The sequence below is a fragment of the Procambarus clarkii genome, chromosome 18 (assembly GCF_040958095.1).
Source record: "Procambarus clarkii isolate CNS0578487 chromosome 18, FALCON_Pclarkii_2.0, whole genome shotgun sequence".
NCBI lineage: Eukaryota > Metazoa > Arthropoda > Malacostraca > Decapoda > Cambaridae > Procambarus > Procambarus clarkii.
Genome location: NC_091167.1, coordinates 12,820,154 through 12,841,609, shown reverse-complemented (window position 1 = coordinate 12,841,609; position 21,456 = coordinate 12,820,154). Strand labels below are relative to the sequence as shown.

Sequence of the window (21,456 nt, the reverse complement as noted above, 5' to 3'; positions counted from 1 at the left end):
GCAATATTTTCACCAGAATAGGGGGTTTGTTTTGGGGTGCCTATCTTTCTGGGTGCCTATCCCGGTCGATAGCAGACATAGAATGTTCCCAACCACAAGGGGGTTTCTCTTCGGTGGTTCATTTGGTCATCCCCCCCCCCCCCCCCACTTCCTGCTTCGGGGTCGGGGCAGGGTTTAGAGGTTTCTGAGATTCAGGCAGTTTTGGGGAACCCCAACCAGGGTATCTGAGGAGGCATTAAAGTCTGTTCCTCCTGCCGTTGTTCCGGGGTCTGACCAGTGGGCCCCTTCCCTTCTGACTCTATCGGCTGCCCTGGCCTTTCCTTGTGAGGTCGGGGCTTTGGAAAACGACTTGGCCCCCGGGCCAGACTGGAGGTTCCCGGAGTTGGGGAGGAGCTGACTTGGAGGCCTTGGGCTCCATTGGACCCCGCCTGGATTTTTCGTCCTTCTGAGTAGGGGTTCTTTCCCCCCCCCCCCCCCTCTGTGCCCTCTGTGTACAATTTGAACTTGGGTTCTGCTCCTCCCCGAGTTCGGGTCCGTGTCCCTGCGGATTCTTTGGTTCCGTCTTTCTGGAGGTTTTTGGCTTCCCATATCTCGCCGCCTGAGGTGCGGTCAGCCATTGCAGCTTACCTCTTGGGTCCTGCGTGACCCAGAGTATGCCTCCATAATGGATCCTTCTTCATTCAGGTTTGAATCATCATGTCCTTACTGGGTGAGTTATGAGGTTCCGGGGTCATCCTGGCTTGCAGACTGCCTCTTGTTTTCGTTGGATGCTTAGGACTCGTTCTGTCAGACCCGCACGTTTGAGTGGCGCGAAGCGTTGATAGTGGTTCAGGTTTACCTGGGGGCAATCTTGCGCATCCTAATGAGTGCCTTTTCACTCCTGCCCTTTTGCGGGATATTGGTGCGATTCAGCTTCATGTGCAGGTTCCTTCCCTGTCGGCTGCACTTGTAGCTGAGTACTTAAGCGCTTGTGGCTTCTTGGCTTCGGTCCTGGATTTCTTTTCCTTCCTGGAGCTGTCTTCAGATTGAATTGCGAAGGATGTTGAGGCGCTTGGGCCGTTCCTGGGTCTGGCGCCTTAGTCTCGGCTGTTCGTGCGTTGTCTGCTCTTTTGAAGCTGTTTGCGCCGATCCTGTAAGAGGTTTTGCTGCGGTTTTTCGCTGCGCATTTCGCTTGTCGACAGGCTGTTCTTGCTTCCTCCTTGAAATCCACTTGGGCCCTGGTTCTTCGTTTGTCTTCCCCCTTTTGTCCTCTGCTTTTTCAGGCCTCTGTGTTTTTCAGGTTATATTCAGGCGGCTTCTTCCACTTGTCTAAATTGTCTAAATTGTTATATTCAGGCGGCTTCTTCCACTATGTCTAAATTGTTGGTGCTCCGGGGGAACCTAGGGGTTCTTTCCCGGCAAGGTCGTGCCAGGGCTCGCAGTTCCATTCGTTGGGGTCGGTTTCGGTGCTGGTGCCGCTTGCAGTCCTGACTGTGCCTGGTCGGCGCGATGTTCGCTGTGTGTGCAGGTCGGGTTCTCATAAGGGGCAGCGGCCCTTTTGCGGTTTGCCCCATTGACGGGTCGGTGGGGAGGAGGCTTGCCCTGTTTGCTTACGCCTGGTCTCACGATTTGTGGGCTTTTCGGGTCGTTTCTCTCGGCCTGCAGTAGCGTTGGGAGGCTCCTACTCCTCTGGGGGGTTCGGGGCTGACAGGGCAGGCTTCGTCTCCTGCGCTCTGTCAGATTATCTTGGAGTGGATGCGCTTGGGCGTGGTCGAAACGACAACGTCTCTCAGGTGGGCTTCTTTCCTGTTCCCAGTTCCGAAACGGGACTGCGAACCTGCGGTTCATTCTGGACTTGTCCCGTCTGAACCCGTGGGTTTTTTGTCCCTCGTTTCGGATGACCACTCTGTCCCAGGTCCGGCTTCTGTTGGAGCCGATTGCTTGGATGGTGTCCCTGGACCTCAAGGACGCGTATTGGCATGTCACTATTCATCTGCAGTTCCGTGACTGGCTCGGATTTTGTTGTTGGGCGTCAGAGTTACCACTTTCGTTGCCTTCCATTCGGCTTGAATCTGGCACCTGGCGTGCCTTATCCAGGTCGTGGTGGCCCATCCGTGTCTGTTAGGTGTTCGGGTGTTGGCTTGCCTCGATGACTGGCTGGTTTGTGCTCCCAGTCGATCTGCGGGTCTGCTCGCCAGGGATTTGATGCTTTCCCAGCTCGCTGGGTTGGGGTTCCTGGTGAACTGGAGGAAGTCCCATCTGGTTCAGCTGTAGCTTGCTTTCAGTATCGATATTAGTTCTGCACCATTTTGCAAGTTGTCTCGTGCGTTGTTTCACCTCCGGCCTGCTCATGTGCCGCCTGAAGCATCCTGGTCATTGGACAGAGTGTTCCTATCTTTCTTCTCCTCAGTTGGTTGTGGCCCCTTCAGTTCAGGATTGTTTTGCTAAGGCTCTTTTTCTGTTGGGATTAGCCTCTGGGGGTCGGGTGTCGGAGCTTCGTTCTCTTCTCCAGCGCAGAGGTTTTTGCTCTTAGTCGTGGTCATAGGTATGTTCGTCTGCAGCCATCTCCTTCTTTTCTGGCAAAAATGAGACTGCTGCTTTCCGGAGGTGTCCTTGGGTTGTTGATGCTTGGTTCGTCAGGCCAGGGGTTCACTATGTGTTGTGTCCAGTTGAGGCCATCCGCCGTTATCTGCATGTTATGGCTTCTGTGTCCGGGGACGTGCTTTGGGTTGATCCGGTTTCCCTTTATCCCAGTTCATGGGTTCAGGTCTCTCAGGTTGTGCGCAAGGTAATTAAATCCAGCCAGCCTGCGGTTTATCCCTGTGCCCATGACGTTCATAAGTTTGCTGCTCTTGCTGCTGTCTTTAGCAATATGTCTTGGCTGATATTTGGGCACGGGGTTTTTGGCAGTCGAACAGGGTCCTGGCTGCACACTACCTCGTTTAACGTTCCTGGGCCCAGTCGGACCTGTGTTGCTTTGGGCCGGCGGTTACAGCCTGTTGTCTCGACTTCAAGTTGAGGAGTAGAGCACCAACCGCTTCCTGGGTAAGTCCCCTTTTCTTATGTTGTCTTTGGTGAAGTAGCTCCGGGGAGCCATAGGGGCTCCCTTAGAAACTAGCGTTGAATGTAATGAAGCGCCATTTTCTGGGTGGGTCCCGTAGGCTCCCTGGCAATCCTTGCTCCCTCTGGTCGGCGGTTTTTTGCGTTTTTGATATCCAGTCTCAGAACTGAGAGGTGGATTGCCAGCACGAGGGTCTGGGGCTCCCCCTTCCCCCTCCCGGGGATGGGGGGAGCTGTGCAGACATGCGGCTCCAGTGACGTCATGCTTATTTGCTCGTTTTTCTCTTGGGGAGTTCTGTCCACTTGTTGGCGTTTTTTGTTGTTTTAACCAGAATAGGGGTTTGTTTTGTGGCGTTTGCCTTTCTGGGTACCTGTCCCGGTCAATGGCAGATATAGAATACTCCACATCACATGTTCATTTCTATGGGCCATTGCTCCTCATGCCTCTGTGAGGGGGCCAGGTTTTGGCTCGTGGTCCTTGGTAGGCTTAGAACTCCACCCACATTGATGCAAGATAGTTAGGGATATCCATATCAGCCTGGATTGCTCCGGGAAGCTTCTGGGGACTCGCCCAGAAAATAGCGTTTCATTACATTCAATGTTTTTTTTTTAATTGTATCCAATTTATATTTAGCCTTTTGTGTCCTTTTTTGTCTCGATGTATTTAAAACAAGATTTAACAGTTTTGTTCTTCACAGGTAAAAAAACTTCAAGAAAACCTGAATGTTGCTGAGAAAAAGGCTGAGGATATTACGTTTGTTATGTTGAGGATGAGGGCAATACGGGTAAAGATAATTTTGTAGTATTGTTATTTTTTCATTTTTAATGATTTACTTTTACATATTTTCAATTCATGACCTTAACTTTCCTTGAACTTAAAATAGCTTTTAATTATTTGTGATGTACATTCCCTTCATTCCACAAAATAGACAGTCTTATTATATTACTGTACTGTAATACATTATACTATGTTTTATCCGAGTCTTCAGTCATCATTTACACTTGATTCAATAGTTGGTTAGTTAATCATACATAACATTTTTATTAATTTTAATATTTTGGTTTAATTTTAGGGACTTGATGCTTGAATATTGAACGTACAGAGGACCAAATTAGTGGTATTGAAGCCTTCATCTGATTTAAATTTTATTCCACTTTTAGTCTTTGTTTTGATGAGCCTTGTTGCAAGGCACTTTATTCTATAAACCTAGCGTGCAATGTGGTCATCAAATAACAATCTACATTTTGCATAAGTTTGAATAGCAATGTTGCTCATTTGGTTCCACTAGCTGAATGGTGTCTCCAAGCAGTCATGGGAAGCAACAAGTTCAGGGCTGGTGAGACAGGCTTACATTTATGTTTGTTGCCATTCATTATTTTTTCATATAACGCATATATTTTAATGCTGTATTAATACAGTAAATATGTTTGATTAATTTGCAGATTATTGTTGAACTCTTTATGATTTTGATGCATTATTATAGAGCATAAAATTTAATGTTTGAGTTTGCCAACTATTTCAAGTTTATGAGATGATTTTGTAGTGTTTACAACAGTGAGCAGATGTAGGCTAGTCATCTTATATATTTTTTGTAGTTTAAGACCTAATTTTCTTTAGGTAACATCAAAAAAGGTTGTGTGTTACTGTGACTTTTTCTTTAGCTCGACTCAAGAATTTTATTTCGGTGTATGATGGATTTCTACGATAATTTTAATGGTTAACAGGCGAGTTGCTGTTGCTTAGTATTGAATTCATACACTACAGTGGAAGAATAAACAAAATATTTTAACAGGGAAAGGAATACTTTACAGTTTACACATGAAATTTTAAAGTTCATTTTTAACAATGTACTGTACCGTACTGATGTTAGTGGTGGTATTTATTTATTTATTCCCAGTACTGACTTTTATGAATTTTTAAGGAGCTTCAGATTTTGTTAATATTAGTATTACCAATATTTCTCCTCGTATTGTTCCATCCTTGCCCCTGTGAAGGGTGCCCCTTCCAAAATTTTGTACATACCTGACCCACATCACTAAAGCTTCCTCCAGTTCTGAAATCCCTTTTCCTTGAACACTTTTCTTCACACTCCCTCTCCATTTCCATCTTCACCAATGGGTCTAAGTCTGCAGACGGTGTAAGCTACTCTGTTGTTTTCCTAACCACACTTATGGGTGTCTCCTATCTCCGGAGCCTAGCATCTTCACGGCAGAACTTTATGCTATTCTCTATGCTCTTCGTCTCCTGCTTTCTCGCTGTCAGTCCTCTTTTGTGGTTGTAGTTGACTTTCGTAGTGCCCTCATGGCTCTGGAGTCCTTTCATCCAGTCCATCCGGTGGTCATTGAGATTCAACATTGGCTGTTTCTTATATCCAGTAAATTTAAGTCGGTAGAATTTTGCTGGGTTCCCAGCCATATCTCTTTAAATGAGCATGCAGACGCTGCCGGTAAGGAAGCTATCCTCAGTTGTCCCATCTCTCGTAAAAGTATTAGTTATTCTGACTTTTACCCAGTTCATTCCTCCATCCTTGCCCATTGGCAGGGTTATTACTCCTTAGTGTCCACATTGTGTTGTTCCCCTTACAGACATGCATATCCTTGTTGAATGTCCTGCCTTCCAGGATGAGCGCGTGTCTTGCTTTCCGACTGTCCCTCGCGGTCACTTGTCCCTCGATAGAATTCTTGTTGAATCGGATACTTTTGATATCGTTCGCCTTATGCATTTCTGTTCTCATATTGGCACCCTTAGTGATATTTAGCACCCTCTGATTATTCTGCACATTTGATGGTGCCACATAGCCTTCCCGGCTTAGTGCCTGCTTTTGATAATCACTTACTTTACAGATTTCTTCATGTGAGTTGTAATTACTGCAAAATATAGTGATGTTTCATATACTTTACTTATAATACGCATCTGGGGATCATCCCAGACGTAGGTTTGAACCCTCATCATGGCCATGTGGATTTGTTCTTGTATTAAGTCAGACTGATAATAAGCTAAAATAGCATCATATGTTGCCATTTCACAATGTATTCCTGTAGCTCAACTATATCATTTGTTTAAAAAAGAAGTTTAGATTTTGTATTAAATTTTCAAGTCTAGGACAAGGCATGGTGCCAACACCAAGTGCTCACTCTGTACATTACTTTACAGCAAATTTACATTAATAAAATTATAATGTATTTAGTATTTTATTTAACCATTGTATTTGTAGTTGATTATTGTTTATAACAGTACTATCATACAAATTAGTTCATAGTTTGGTGTTGGGCGTGATGCTAATTAACCTCTGGAGGGTTAAGGCCATCACAAGTGCTTACTGACCAGGACTAAGGGATACCAGTAGGAATACCTTGAATTGAAATAAGTTTATTGATGTAAAATACACACAAAGGGATGAGGTAGCTCAAGCTATTCTCGCCCCATTCAGTACATCGTGTTAATACATACATATACACACATCACATACAATAAACATATTACCAAACATTCTCAGAGATAAACATCTACATTTCCTCCTTCACAAGTAGTATGGTATCAGACGTACACACAAATACTTTTATGACCTAGGTATACTGTATAGACAATTTGCAAGAGACATGCAGATAATTCAACAAAAAATTACAGTCTTGGTGCAAAATTCTTATATCTCTCAAGAATATCATCAACCTTTCTGTTGTGACACATCCAGGCTATTTGTTCAGGAACAGTCCTTATCTCAGTGTTTCTATATACATTAATCAAGGGACAATCAAGAACATAATGGGCAAGGGTGTGAGACCTTAACATACCACATAGTTTACACTTTGTGTCATTATCATGAACACCTATCCCATATTCCCAGTAATATTTGTACCCAAGCCTAAGCCACATGTACACAGTCACTCCAAGCATTTCTCCTTTTACCATAAGTGAAATGGGTGTTTTGACTCACATACATGTAGTGTTGCATGGTTTGACTTCTCTCATACATTATATCTCTCCTCTCCACTTCTGCCTGTGCCTGAATATTTCTGATTTTGCTTCTTATTTGTCTCATTGTGAAATCACATTCAATGTCAACTTGTGGTTTTGAAGTGGCACGTTTGGCCAAGTCATCCGCCACCTCGTTGAGCACTATTCCAACATGAGATGGAATCCACATGAATTTCACAATGACCTTTCAGCTGTATCTTAGTTATCCTTTTCTTACAATCCTCAACTATGGACATGAAAACTGGGTTTCGACTGTTTAAGGAATCAAGTGCTCCTCGGCTATCGACAAACACAAAAACATTTTTGTCGTCATGACGTACTTCCTCCAAACACGCCAGAATGGCCTGCAGTTCAGCTTGTGTGGATGATATATAATTACTAAGTCGGAGTTCAATTATCCTGTCCACAGTCCCAAACTCAGTATATTCCCTTATTAGGACACCACACTCGGCCCTGCCATCCTCCGCCACCGACCCGACACAATATACATGTAAACTGTTGCCTCTTGGTAACCGAGATATCATGCTTCCATAGAAACACTGTAATTGTCCCGGTTCATGATGAATCTTTTTCACCTTAATGGGTACAATTTCAACGTCTATTTTCTGTACTTTCCAGGGAGCAGACCTATTACACTGTCGAGAGGGTTTACAGCAGTCAAGTACATCGTATTCCCTGAGGTCATGAGCTAGTCCCCTCGTGTAACGTGTCTCTCTCAGTTTCCTGGAAGTGTGTACGTCACTCAAGCAGGTCTGAACGCTCTGAAACAGCTTATCCCCTCCTTTTCTCCTCATGAAACGAATAGATACTCTAGCGTTAATGTCACAGACTCTATCACACACACTGTAAATTTAATTCCATTCTCATTATTTCAATCATTGCATTTCTTTGACATCCAAGAATAATCCTCATAGCCTCATTCTGTATCAGCTCTATTTTTTGAATTCTGCCTTGGCCTGTGTAAGACAAAACGGGTGCTGCATAGTCTATCAGGGACCGAACAGTGCTTATGTACAACATCCGCAAGATAGGTACCCCAACACCTTTACCAGAAAAAGCCAGTGCTTTTAGAGGATGCAGACGGGCTTTACATAAGGTGCTGATTTGATTTATTTCAGCATTTTTACTCTCATATGTGTATCCAACATACATGCCCAGATACTTGTACTTCTGAACACGGCTCAGTTCCACACCATTTAGAGTGTTATATTTCTTTGTTTCCTATACTCATATTTGGTTTTGTCTGCATTTACGTATAACTAAGCCTAACTTGTGACAGGTTGTACCAAGTATGTTAAGAGCAGTTTGAATTTTGTTCCCAGAAGTGCCTTGTATAAGAATGTCATCAGCATATATAATTGTCGTGACCCCTGGAGGATACATCTCTGATGCTAATCTGTTCATTAATACATTGAATAAGGTGGGACTTAAAACTCCCCTTTGGGGGGTACCTAACTGAAACATCCGTTCCTCAGACATGTATCCCTGGTAATAGTTGACCTTTTCTGCCTTGTAGATAATCCCTTATCCAGCAATAATTTTATTGCTTCTTAATTACAATTAGTACTTAACCTATAGCTATATTGATATTACAGTTTTATAAAACTAATACAAAAACTAAAATATGTCAATAAATTGTAAAGTAACTCAGGATATTTTAAAATTTTGTATAAAATCTATATTGTTTAATAAACCTGAAAAAGAAATTCCTAATATTTAAAACTTGTGTATTTCAAAATAAAGTTGAAAACTTCATTCTAAAATTCTAAGTGTCTTAACAGAAAACGAGAACTAAATCGGGGGATGGGGTTGGGTATATGTAACAGCCCCATAAGTGCAATTATGCACTGTTTATGACAGTAAGAAAGTGTACTTATTACACTTAGTATTAAATCGTACTGTCAATTTGGAGGATGGGTTGCAACAAATAACAGACATGGGTTGACATTATAGGGGTAAGGTAGGTTACAGGGAATTAATTAGCCAGTGCTTAGTTTTAATCTTGAACTGGTTGAGAGAGGTACAGTCTTTAATTGATTGGGAAGGTCATTCCACATTCTGGGTCCCTTGATTTGCAGAGCATTTCTAATTTGATTAAGTCGTACTCTTGGAATATGAAAATGGTATTTGTTTCTGGTGTGGTGCTCATGGGTTCTGTTACAACCTTCAATGAAGCTTTTAAGGTCAGGATTGGCATTACAGTTCAGTGTTTTATATACTGTATATATAATACACATGAGAGAATGTGCAGTGACTTAATATCTAACATATTCAGAGATTTGAGTAGGGGTACCGAGTGATATCTGGGGCCAGAGTTGGATATTGTCCTAATAGCAGCTTAAAGTTTCCCACAATCGTCGACGCCCCTAAATCAATAACAACAGGTGGAGGAGGAGCTCCGGGAAACGTCTGATTTTGACGGTTGGAGTATGAAATAAAACAGTACGTAGTTCGTCTTCAAGAGCCAGGAGCGACACGACGACCGGCGCACACAACGCCTTAGGTCATATGTAAGTGTGACTTTTCCCGAAGTCATCCCTAAGCCAGAAACACTATGCGTGCTAGTGGCTTTACAAGAAAGTAAAACTTCAACGCTCTGTACTCTCACAAACCTAATGTACCTTCTTGTATATAAATAAATAAATAAAATAAGTCAAAATATATTTTACATACATGGTTTATTGGGTCCTGTTGTGCAGTGAAAAGTTCCATTGGGTCACAACCGAAGGTCCCGGGTTCATTCCCAAGGCAGGATAGAAGCATCTGGGCAACTTTTCCTTTCCCCTGATAGTGTACCTCACTATGTACCTCATAGTGTATCTCATAGTGTACCTCACTATGTACCTCATAGTGTATCTCATAGTGTACCTCACTATGTACCTCATAGTGTACCTCATAGTGTATCTCATAGTGTACCTCACTATGTACCTCATAGTGTACCTCATAGTGTACCTCACTATGTACCTCATAGTGTACCTCACTATGTACCTCATAGTGTACCTCACTATGTACCTCATAGTGTACCTCACTATGTACCTCATAGTGTACCTCACTATGTACCTCATAGTGTACCTCACTATGTACCTCATAGTGTACCTCACTATGTACCTCATAGTGAACCTCACTATGTACCTCATAGTGTACCTCACTATGTACCTCATAGTGTACCTCACTATGTACCTCATAGTGTACCTCACTATGTACCTCATAGTGTACCTCACTATGTACCTCATAGTGTACCTCACTATGTACCTCACTATGTACCTCATAGTGTACCTCACTATGTACCTCATAGTGTACCTCACTATGTACCTCATAGTGTACCTCACTATGTACCTCATAGTGTACCTCACTATGTACCTCATAGTGTACTTCACTATGTACTTCATAGTGTACTTCACTATGTACCTCATAGTGTACTTCACTATGTACCTCATAGTGTACCTCACTATGCACTTAGCTGTACGTATATACCCGGCTTACATAGGTGATTGTAGGTTGTGCCCTGTGGAAGGTTAGTCATGTGTCAAGGGGGACCTAGATAAGCCCTAATACTCCCTAGTGGCCTCGACGGAGACAGGAAGCCTGTGGCTTGTGGAAAGTACTTCCATTGTTACTGAGGAATTTTTCTACTTATTTTTTCTTAACTGAAGTAACTTGCTGACATTAATAAAAATAATTTATTCTCCAGAAGGTATAATGGGTTAGTGAGATTTCATAAGATTGGTATTTGTACATTCTTGTAAAGCCACTAACACCCGTTGTTATGGTTGAAGGCTGAAGAGAAACAATCTTCGTCCACATGGATTTATTCTCAACCAATAACCACAATAACAATACAATATCAGGTACATGAAATATTAACAAGATCATAAACAAAAGAGCATCTGCTCCAAACATGTTACCTCCAACATCTGTAGTACTCAATCCCAACACCCGTCCACATATTTACTTCTAATTTCGTTATGAAAAGAACACTGTCTTTCCCAAAAAAGTGGTGGGTTTTCTGAGGAGAAGAAAACATATGTCTGGAAGCTCAGTCTAACCACCCAAGCTGCGCGCGCAACGAGCCGAGGTTATATAAGCTCTGCCTGCAGACTGGGTGGCCCCTGTCTCGACAAGCAAGCAGCTGCTCACTTACAAAACGTAAACACAGAAGTTTAGCCTGCTCAACTGTGCCCCCAGCATGGACCCTACACCAGTTCCTATCAACAACGACTCGGAGCGACCCGTCAAGGGCGTCCTGCCCTTCTCAACATCTAAGGTACAGTGTTTGTGTCTGTGTTTACCCCTCCACGCTTGTGCGTGGAGCCCCCTCCCCTGGGTTTAGGGGTGCCCCAGTGTTTGGCGTGTGCCTAACGCCGTGTCCCTTGTGGTACGTGTTGTGCCACCTAGGTAGTTTCCTCCCTCCCTGGCCAGGCTGGAAGGCCTAGCTGCTTCTCTCTGGGGCGCTCAGCCGTGGTTGCTCGGCAAGGTCCCTCCTTGCCCTCCGCGCACCACGGAAGCACGCCTGTGTGGGGCTTTCTCCCGCCGGCGGGCTGGCGACGCTCTGTCTGGAAGTGCCGCTCACGTGGCGCCCCTCGGGGCCCTCTTGGCGCTTCTTAGGGCAGAGGCCACTTCACTTTCTTAGGCCCCAGGACGGGGCCACCTCTGTTTCTTATGCTCCAGGTGGGGGGCCACTTCGTTTACTGTGGCCCAGGCTGGGGCCACTTCTGCTTCTTATGCCCCTGGCCGGGGGCCACTGTTTTTGCCTAGGTTAGGGCCTCTTCAGATTATTATGCCTCAGGCTGGGGGGACTCCAGTTTCTTATGCCCAGGCGAGACTCTTCTGCTTATGCACAGGTCTGGGCCACTCCAGTTTCTTATGCCCCAGGTCGGGGCCACTTCAGTTTATATTTGTCCCAGGGCGGGGCCACTCCCATTTTATGCCCCCACGCTTCAGTTCTGACCAGGCCGAGCCCACTTCAGCTTATGCCCAGGTTGGGGACACTTCATTCAGCTTTAATGCCCCAGGTCAGGGCCACTCCTGTTGTTTATGCCCCAGGATGGGGCCACTGCCGTTGATGCCCAGGCTTGGGCCTTTTCAGTTTATTATGCCCCAGGCTGGGGCCCCCCTTCAGGTCGATGCCTTGGCTGGGCCACTTCAGTTTTTTATGCCCCAGCCTTCGGTTTCTTAGGCACCAGGGCGGGGCCTCTTCAGTTTCTTAGGCCCCAGGGCAGGGCCACTTCAGTTTATCATGACCCAAGGCGGGGCCACTCCCATTTTATGCCCACGCTTCAGTTCTGCCACTGGCCGGGGCCACTTCAGCTTCCTGTGACCCAGGTTGGGGCCACTTCAGCTTCCTGTGGCCCAGGTTGGGGCCACTTCAGCCCTATACCCAGGACGGGGCCACTTCTGTTTATTATGCCCCAGATTAGGGTCATTTCAGTTGTTTATGCCCCAGGACGGGGCCACTGCCGTTATGGCCAGCAGGCTGGGGCCATTTCGGTTTATTATGCCCCAGGCTGGGTCCCCTTCAGTTCTATGCCCTTGCCTAGGCAACTTCGGTTTCTACGCCCTTGGCTGGGCCACCAGTTCCCGGTGTGTGCGGAAGAAACTGCGGCCTTCCAGGCTGGTGGTGTATCCAGACGTTTTGTCTGCCCAGTGTAGCCCGGAAGAATTTGCGGCCTCCCGGCTGCTGGTTTATCCAGACGTGTTGTCTGCCCGGTGTAGCCCGGAAGCCACAGCGGCCTCAAAGGCCGCTGGTTTATCCAGACGTGTTGTCTGCCCGATGTAGCCCGGAAGATACTGCGGCTTCCCAGGCTGCTGGTTTATCTAGACGTTTTGTCTGCCCAGTGTAGCCCGGAAGGTTGTCATAGCCGCTGCCGTTTTAGCTGCCTTCGTTCAGGGGTTGATGTCCAGCCGACGTTCTTCCTGTGATGAGTTAAGCCGGCGATGTTATTCAGATGTCCCTGCCCTGTGCTCTAGCGGCTGATGCTCAGTTGGGGCTGTTGCAGCCGGTCCAGCTGTATATATATTCACGTATATATATATATATATATATATATATATATATATATATATATATATATATATATATATATATATATATATATTTATATATATATATATATATATATATATATATATATATATATATATATATATATATATATATATATATATATATATAATATTATATATATATATAGTTAATTGAGACAATAAAAAAAGACATCTCAAAGGGATAGAGCAGCTATGGCTATTTCTACCTCCCTCTACTTCAAGTCCCTCAAGGGGCGCACAAAGTCAATGAGTACAAATTCACGTGTATATATATATATATATATATATAATATATATATATATATACAGGCATACCTCAGAATAAGAGTTTAATCCGTTCCTGGAGACGCCTCGCCTTCCGAAAACTCGCATTCCGAAGTTAATTTCCCCATAAGAAATAAAGGGAAATGAATTAATCCGTTCCTGACTACCCCAAAAACCCCACATCAAACTAAATTTTTATACCTAATTTACCTAATTCATCTAAATAAACCTACAAAACTGTGTTCCAGTTATTACTTACCTTGCTGTCGAGTGCTGTAGGCGTATGGAAGATGGTGAGGAGGGGGGAGGAGGAGAGGAGTTACTGTTTGGAAGGGGAGTCCCCTTCCATAATCACTATGGATACCACTTCTCTTTCTAAATTTTTCAAACCAGCCCCTGCTTGCCTTAAACTCTTTCTTATCTGCATCACTCGTTGCAGGGGTATTCTTTAGAAGGTCTTCGTGCAACACCCAGGCTTTCTCACAAATAATGGCCTCCGAAACACTATCACCCCTCAACTCCTTGTCGTGTATCCAAATTAATAACAACTTTTCCACTTCTTCAAGTATTTGTGGTATTTGTGCCGTTAATGTTCTTACTCCTTTTGCCACTTTAGCACCCATAATCTTATTTTTCTTCTTAAGTATAGTGCATATTGTTGATGTGGCTTTGTTGTACTGCCTACAAAGTTCAACAACACGTGTACCGTTCTCATGCTTCCGAATGATCTCTTGTTTCTCCTCTATTGTCATCCTCACAGGAGCTTTCTGGCCTTTATCCTTACCACCGGCTTTCTTGGGACCCATGGTGAGATATATAATAACAAATTGTATAGACAAATCACCAAAAATCCAACAAAACACTGAAAATCCGCGAGAAGAATTGATGTGGGGGTAGTCACTGAGCGCCAGACAATAATAAACTGAGGGGCGGCGGGGCGGAGGGGCGACGAACGCGCTAGGTCGGCTGTACGCGTATCAACAAACTCGCGTCCAAACTCGCCTCCCGAAGTAACCCTCGCCTTCTGAGACAAATTTTTGGAGTAAATACACCTCGCCTTCCGAAAACCTCGCATACAGGGACAATCGCATTCCGAGGTACCACTGTATATATATATATATATATATATATATATATATATATATATATATATATATATATATATATATATATATATATATATATATATATATATAATACACATGAGAGGATGTGCAGTGACTTAATATCTAACATATTCAGAGATTTGAGTAAGGGTACCGAGAGATGTCTGGGGCCAGAGTTGGATATTGCCCTAACAGCAGCTTTGTGTTGAGTAATTAGAGGACGTAAATAATTTTGGGTAGTAGAACCCCAAGCTCAGATACCATAGTTCATAGTTGAGATAAGGATAGATGAGGGAGTAATAGTGTCTCACCAGGGCAGGGTGGGGTACATAATATCTGATCTTAGAAAGAATGCCAACGGTTTTTGAAACTTTGTTTGCTGTATTTAGAATGTGTCCCTGGAAATTCAGCTTGTGGTAGAACGCCAAGGAATTTGCCATCTACTTTGTTACAAATTTGGGTATTGTTTATCCTGAGATTTATTTGATTAGAGGATTTATTGCCAAACAAAATATAGAAAGTTTTGTCAATGTTGAGGGTGAGTTCGTTGGCAGTTGCACTGTGACATTTAAAGCAAGGGGTTCAGGACTGGAGTAAATGAAGGTTGTGTCGTCAGCAAATTGAATTGGTTTGAGGTGTTGGGAGGCATTTGGAAGGTCATTAATGTAGATGAGAAAGAGGAGAGGGCCATGTATGCTGCCCTGAGGAACACCAATGTTGATGGGTAGGGTGGGAGAAATTGAATCATTCACAGAAACATACTGGAGCCTGTCAGTAAGGTAAGAATTGAGGTATTGCAAGGAGTGACCTCTGACTCCATAATGAGGTAATTTAAGAAGAAGGTTTTGGTGGTTGACAGTGTCAAAAGCTTTACGCAGGTCCACAAATAACCCAACAGGGAACTCATTTTTATCAAGAGCTGCATGTATCAAGTTAATCATACTAATAAGTGCATCGTTAGTGCTTTTTAAACACCTCTTAAAATTTTTAATTTAAACACCCTATCCCCCCCGAAGTGGCAAGGGGAGTTAGGGGACAACAGTAAAAACTAAAAACTACCTAATAAACTCCATGTAACCTACCTTACCCTTAAATGTCAACCCATGTCTTACTATTTTAAACAATGCTGTTTGTCGACCAACTTGTATAATTGCTATTTTCTGCCATGTTCCCCCCCTTTTTTATTTTTTTATTTTTTCAACACAAATTATACTTTAAGCTCAATTACTATTAAGTTTTAGTTTAAGTGTTTTTTCCCCACCTCACCTTGCCCGAAACGCTATGCGTACTAGTGGCTTTAGGTATTGTATGTACTAGCTCTATCTTTAAATCCAACATTATGTTTGTAACTCATCTTCAATGTATGTACCTTTACCTGAATAAAAAATCTAAATCTAAAATCTAACTCCCAGAACCCCATCAAGCAGGTATTAAGCAGGTAACACTCCCGTGATCCAAGGCGATAAGTCCGCCAACGTCATACAACCGGACCATTGAATTGGGATGCCAAAAAGCAGTATCAAATCCAAATTGCGAAAATAGAACATGATCCGGCTGCTCCTAGGCGGAAGTGGTGTCCAGACGTCCGCTCATCGTCAAGGTTGAACCCTTAGTTGATCCCCCCCCCCCTCCACTTCAACCTGGGGTCGTTGTTGTTGTGTTGATTTAGGGGCGAGGACGATCGTGGGATCGGATGCGCCCCGGCTGCCCGATACCTGGAAATAGCGGAGGGATGGGGTCCTTAGTCTCTTCAGGCCATAGACCCTAAAATCTCCTCAGGCCACATATTTTACAGTCTCTTCAGGCCACGGACATGACAGATGAAGCGGAAGGTATGGCGAAGGATGTCATAATGGACGTCTTCGTCTCTCGCACCTGCCCCGTCAAGGAGAACGGGAACTGTGAGGCCGAGAATATTCTGCCTTCGAACGGCACTCTGTAGTCTGAAGCGAGCGCTATGAAATCGAGGGCAGTGAAGAAGAAGGGGTTCCACTGTATTCTCCTGGGGTGGACACCACTGCCAGTATGGGGAATCTACCAGCCGTAGACGATGGAGATGTGCGGCCAGGCAGGTGTTCCCAATCCGGAGACGAGTGATGGCTGTGTCGAGGAGTCGAGAATGATGACGAGTCTATGGACGCGGGGAGGAGTCCTCCCGGAGACCCGCCAGAGAGGAGGACCTGAGTGCTGGTTCCATCATTGCCTCCCAACTCGCGAGGCAAACCACCCAGAGTTGCGAGAGAATTTCGGAAAGGTCTAGAGGGCCATTTGTAGGCATGGAGAGCATGCGCCATCCCTGCTGCTGCGTCGGCCACCTCATTGCCATTAATACCGACATGTGATGGAACCCATTGGAGATAGACCAACCCGGAGTACCAGAGTATTATAACAGTTCTCGACGGATCTGTGACACAGTATGACGATGGACTCGTGGACGCCGAGATGATATCAGATGTAGGGCTGTAACTGAGTCCACATAGAAAACGATCGCAGAGAGCCCTGAAACTTGTCGAAGGAGTCGTAAGGCTAGTAAGATTACAAACAGTTCGCCGGCCAGGTATGAATGAGCAGGGGAGAGCTACCACGTCTGCCTCTGTAATCCTTTACACCACCGCCCACGGGATGGATATGGGGTGCATAATAAAGAAAGAAATTGAATTGACAGAAGGAAAAAGGAGCAAAGTATGCTGCCACAGATGTGGATGGTGGCTGATCTTTGTGGGACCCATCCATGTAAACCTCCAAGTATCCAGAGTATCAGGAGGCTCGTAGGTCTGCAAAAATTAGAGGGACCAGACCCTCTAAATCTCTCTTCTGACGAGGAGGCTTGGAAAAGTCCACAGAAACCCGGGTGATCGGGCCCGGGGTGAGTACAGGGACGGGAAGGAAAAACTGTGAAAATGCATCCAAGGCCCGGACGACGAAAGGCAACTGGCACATTCCACCAGTTAGCCTCGAGCTGGAGGTGAGTAAGTGGATGGGAAGCAGGGAGACGCACTATCCGTTGAAACTGGCGGCAGTGGGCGAGAAGACGTTCAAAGCTCAGGGGCCATAGCCCCGACTCGGCATGGAGAGAGAGAAATGGCGATGAGGGCATATATATAGCTCCTAGCGCTGAGCGAAGGGCACCATTTTGAATGGGATCCAGCCTTGCCAAGACAGATGCTGCTGCTGAGCCATAGACTTCACTCGCATACATGATCTTGCTACGAATGAAGGCCTTATAGAGAACTAGGAGCAACTCCAGTGAAACCCCCCATGTCGCACCAGAGAGCCGTTTCATGATGTTCACACGACGAAGGCATGAGGCCCGAAGGTAATCCACATGATGCCTCCACGTCAGCCGAGGGCCATCTAGAACGACCCCCAGTCACCTGTATTCCATAGCGATCGGGAGACGACAGCCCCCGACGGTCACCACTGGCTGGTCTGGTAAGCGGGTCCAGGTGAAGCTCATGACGCAATTTTTCACCGGCTTAATGGAGAGCCCCTTCCCCAGCACAATTGCTGAAAACACAGTCACGGCATTTTGCATCGCTCCCGGGGGAACACCACGCGAGACAGGGCGGGACGTAGAGACGTCTCCACCAACCAGTGAGCGGCCCTGTAGTTAGTTTTGGAATCACCTCAACGCCGGACCCGAGAGACCTAGTTGAGTCAGATTCTAAAAGACAACAGAATGAGACGCAGAGTCAAATGCACTCTTGATGTCAAAGAATGCTGCAAGGAGCAATCTTCTCCGGCGATAAGTGTCTATTGTTCGATGTTCCAGGGAGAGGAGGCAGTCCATCGTGCTTCTTCCTGGCCGAAATCCACTGATACCCTCAGGTAGGAGACCTGAGGTTTCCACCACCCATTGTAGCCGGGTGTGAACAAGACGTTCCATCAGTTTCCCGAGACATGGAAGCAGACGTTCCATCAGTTTCCCGAGACATGGAAGCAGACGTTCCATCAGTTTCCCGAGACATGGAAGCAGACTTATGTGCCGATATGAACTCAGGACAGACGGATCCTTCCTTGACTTGGCCAATGGTAGAAGAATGGCGTGTTTCCACGGGGCAGGGAAGACACCAGAGGACCAGCAGGCGTTGTAGAAGTGAAGGAGGTGGGACTGAAGGATCTTGGGTGCCCTCCGAACAAATTCATATGGAACATTGTCTATTCCTGGCATAGTGCCCAAACTAGAGTGACAGAGCGTCCTTCAGCTCAACAGATATAAATGGACGATCCAAGTCCTGAATTAGTCCTATACTCTGTCGGGAGCCCCATCCTATAGAACTCACAGAAAGGAGCGAGGAACGGTAAACATCCTCAAAGTGATCAGCCAAAAGTTCAGCTATTTGTACTTCCCCCAGGCCCCCATTAACACTGGGGTCTCTGAGTGGGATGGAAGGCCGGGAGTATCTACCTGTCATCTTGCGAACAAAGGCCCAGGCTCCCGCAGAGGAGGAGTCAAATCGGAGAGAGGCACGGTAATCAGCCCAATCCTTGCGTTTGGCAAGGAGGACTGTTCGTCTGCACCTGGCGTCCGCCTTGCGGAAGGTCTGCCGCTGCAGTGGAGTAGAGTGGCGCCACCACGAATTCCACGCACGTCGCCGGTCCAGTACTGCCTGCCGACATTCAGGAGTCCATCACGATGCCCCACGGCGGGAAAGATTGGTGGTCTGGCCACTAGTCCTCCTGAAATGCCGAGAGCCTACACTGAAGAGGGGCTCGGAGAGAGCATCCGCTGACCCATGTAGATCTGTAGTAACTAGGGAAAGGGTCGACCAATCATCGGCCTCATAGCCAAGCCACCCCTCTTCCGAGAAGATCCATTTGGATCTTCGGGAGGTCAGAACAGGACGAACAGTGCCCCCGAAGGAGATGACAATGGGCAGGTGATCACTACCCAGGTATGACCCGGTCCATATCTGCGCCATCATGAAGGGGCCTCTTCCAATGCAAAGATCGAGCGTTGAAGTATGCCCATTGAGCGGGTCTATCCGAGTTCCCAAACCTGGCGGCGTCAGTAAGGAGAGGTCTGGGGACTCGAGGAGAAACTGAAACAGGGCTCGGCCAGCCATGTTGTGGTGGCGACCCGATAGCATAGGTTACCATGATGAGTGCTGAGCGTTAAAGTCACCCATGATAAGTCAGGTGTCTGTGATCTGACCAAAATTGTGTTCTAGTTCCTTCTTCGTTACCGGTAGACAGGGGGTTATACAGAACTCCAAAGGTGCCCCACCCATGGGAGAGGGCCACCTTCACTGCCATGAATTCTAAATGCCCACCCGGGAAGGAGTGAATCCGGAGCATGGAGCTCGGAACTGAGTCCCTGACAAAGAGGGCAAGTCCCCCTCCACCCCGTACGGGCCAATCGAGTCTATAGACCGAATACCCCGGCACCGTGAAAGAAAGATCGTCAGTAAGCCAAGTCTCACAGAGTCCCACGCTCAACGGTGGTGTGCTGGCGATAAAATTGCGTCTTCTTAAAAAGTAAGCTGGCATTCCAAAACACCACAGTATTCTCAGGATGGGGCGCCATTATCCCTGAAATACAACAGCTAACTTTCTGACCACCTGTGCACAGACGTCTCCAAAGGGGGAACCACTAGAAAAAGCCATAAAACCCTCATACAAAGTAAGTAAAATGTGTGGTATCAATGACAGCCAGTCCAGATGATGTTGATCAATGCTTCTCTCTGCCTGACGGAAGCGGTGATCGGCTAACACCAATCTAACTAAAACAATGTATAATGAGTATTAATCTATCGTAAATTTAGGCTTTAACTATATATATTCACCTATGCTTCCGCGCATCATTGTTAAGGATTTCTTCCTTTTATTTACTGATTCACTTTCCGCATGTAATATGAAGGCACTGTATTGACCGTACTACAACGTCTTTTTAAAATCAATAAACCTAAGTAGGAGCAAAGCCTGGCCAGAATGCCCCCAGTACTGATGATGCAAACTTTGATAATGAACGAGGTTCAAGGGAGACCAATAAAAAATGTGAAATAAATTTCAATAGAGAGGACGGAATTGTGAAATATAAGGACAATTTGTGCAGGATAATCAAATTCGATCCAATTTGTATGTAGAGTTGTGATGGTGTTGACCATGTTTTGCAGGACTCTGGCTCTCACGTCTAGAGCGACGTACGGCATGAGAGCAAGACGCTAACTTAGGTACGTCAAAACGTCAATAGTGGTCTTGAATCTACTGAGGACAACGAGGAAACTGTCACAAACTTCAGTACATCGCTTGTCGACCAAAGTCACTCTAAAGGATACTAGAAACATTAGGGTGGAATTAAGAGGACCACTAATCATCGCTGCTATTAACTTTGTCCTACTGAAGATATTGATGAATTTCTTGAGGCATTAGATGACTTAGACACATGAATTCCTGTATGCTCAACCCTGCAATCACAAGGCCCACCCAATTCACTCAAACATCCGCTACTACCTTGGATCACTTATGGACCAGCATAACAGCTCCCCTTACATCAGGTATAATCATAACCACTCCATAAAGTGAATCCATAATCCACCACTCCATAAAGGAGGAAATAAGGCAGAGGCAAAAATTACAGACCGATAGCACTAACATCGCACATCATAAAAAATTTTGAGAGAGTGCTAAGAAGTAAGATCACAAAATACATGGAAACACAGCATCTCCATAACCCCGGACAACATGGTTTCAGAACAGGGCACTCTTGCCTGTCGCAGTTGCTGGACCACTATGATATGGCATTAGATGCTATGGAAGACAAACAAAACGCTGATGTAATTTACACAGATTTCGCAAAAGCTTTTGATAAATGTGACCATGGTGTTATTGCACATAAAATGCGTTCAAAAGGAATTACCGGGAAAATAGGCAGATGGATCTACAATTTCCTGACTAACAGAACCCAATGTGTAATAGTCAACAAAATAAAATCCAGCCCATCAACCGTGAAGAGCTCAGTCCCCCAGGGTACTGTGCTTGCTCCAGTAGTTTTTCTCATCCTCATATCGGACATAGACAAGAACA

The 21,456-nt window shown here is 45.4% G+C and overlaps 1 protein-coding gene across 9 annotated transcripts in view; it reads left to right on the top strand.

The window, feature by feature from the left end:
* LOC123750762 (uncharacterized) overlaps window positions 1-8,604 on the top strand; it is a 387,264-nt gene extending 378,660 nt beyond the window's left edge. For 2 of the 9 annotated variants that reach the window (XM_069326268.1, XM_069326265.1), the window contains 2 exons: window positions 3,738-3,824; window positions 7,634-8,586. In XM_069326268.1, coding sequence (XP_069182369.1) covers window positions 3,738-3,824; window positions 7,634-7,702 — 156 coding nt within the window. In that variant the 3' untranslated portion in view covers window positions 7,703-8,586. Of the gene's footprint in view, window positions 1-3,737; window positions 6,223-7,633 lie in introns of those variants that run through there. The other 7 variants (XM_069326269.1, XM_045732871.2, XM_069326267.1 and 4 more) reach the window with 6 other exon arrangements.
* The last annotated feature ends 12,852 nt before the right edge of the window (window positions 8,605-21,456 follow it).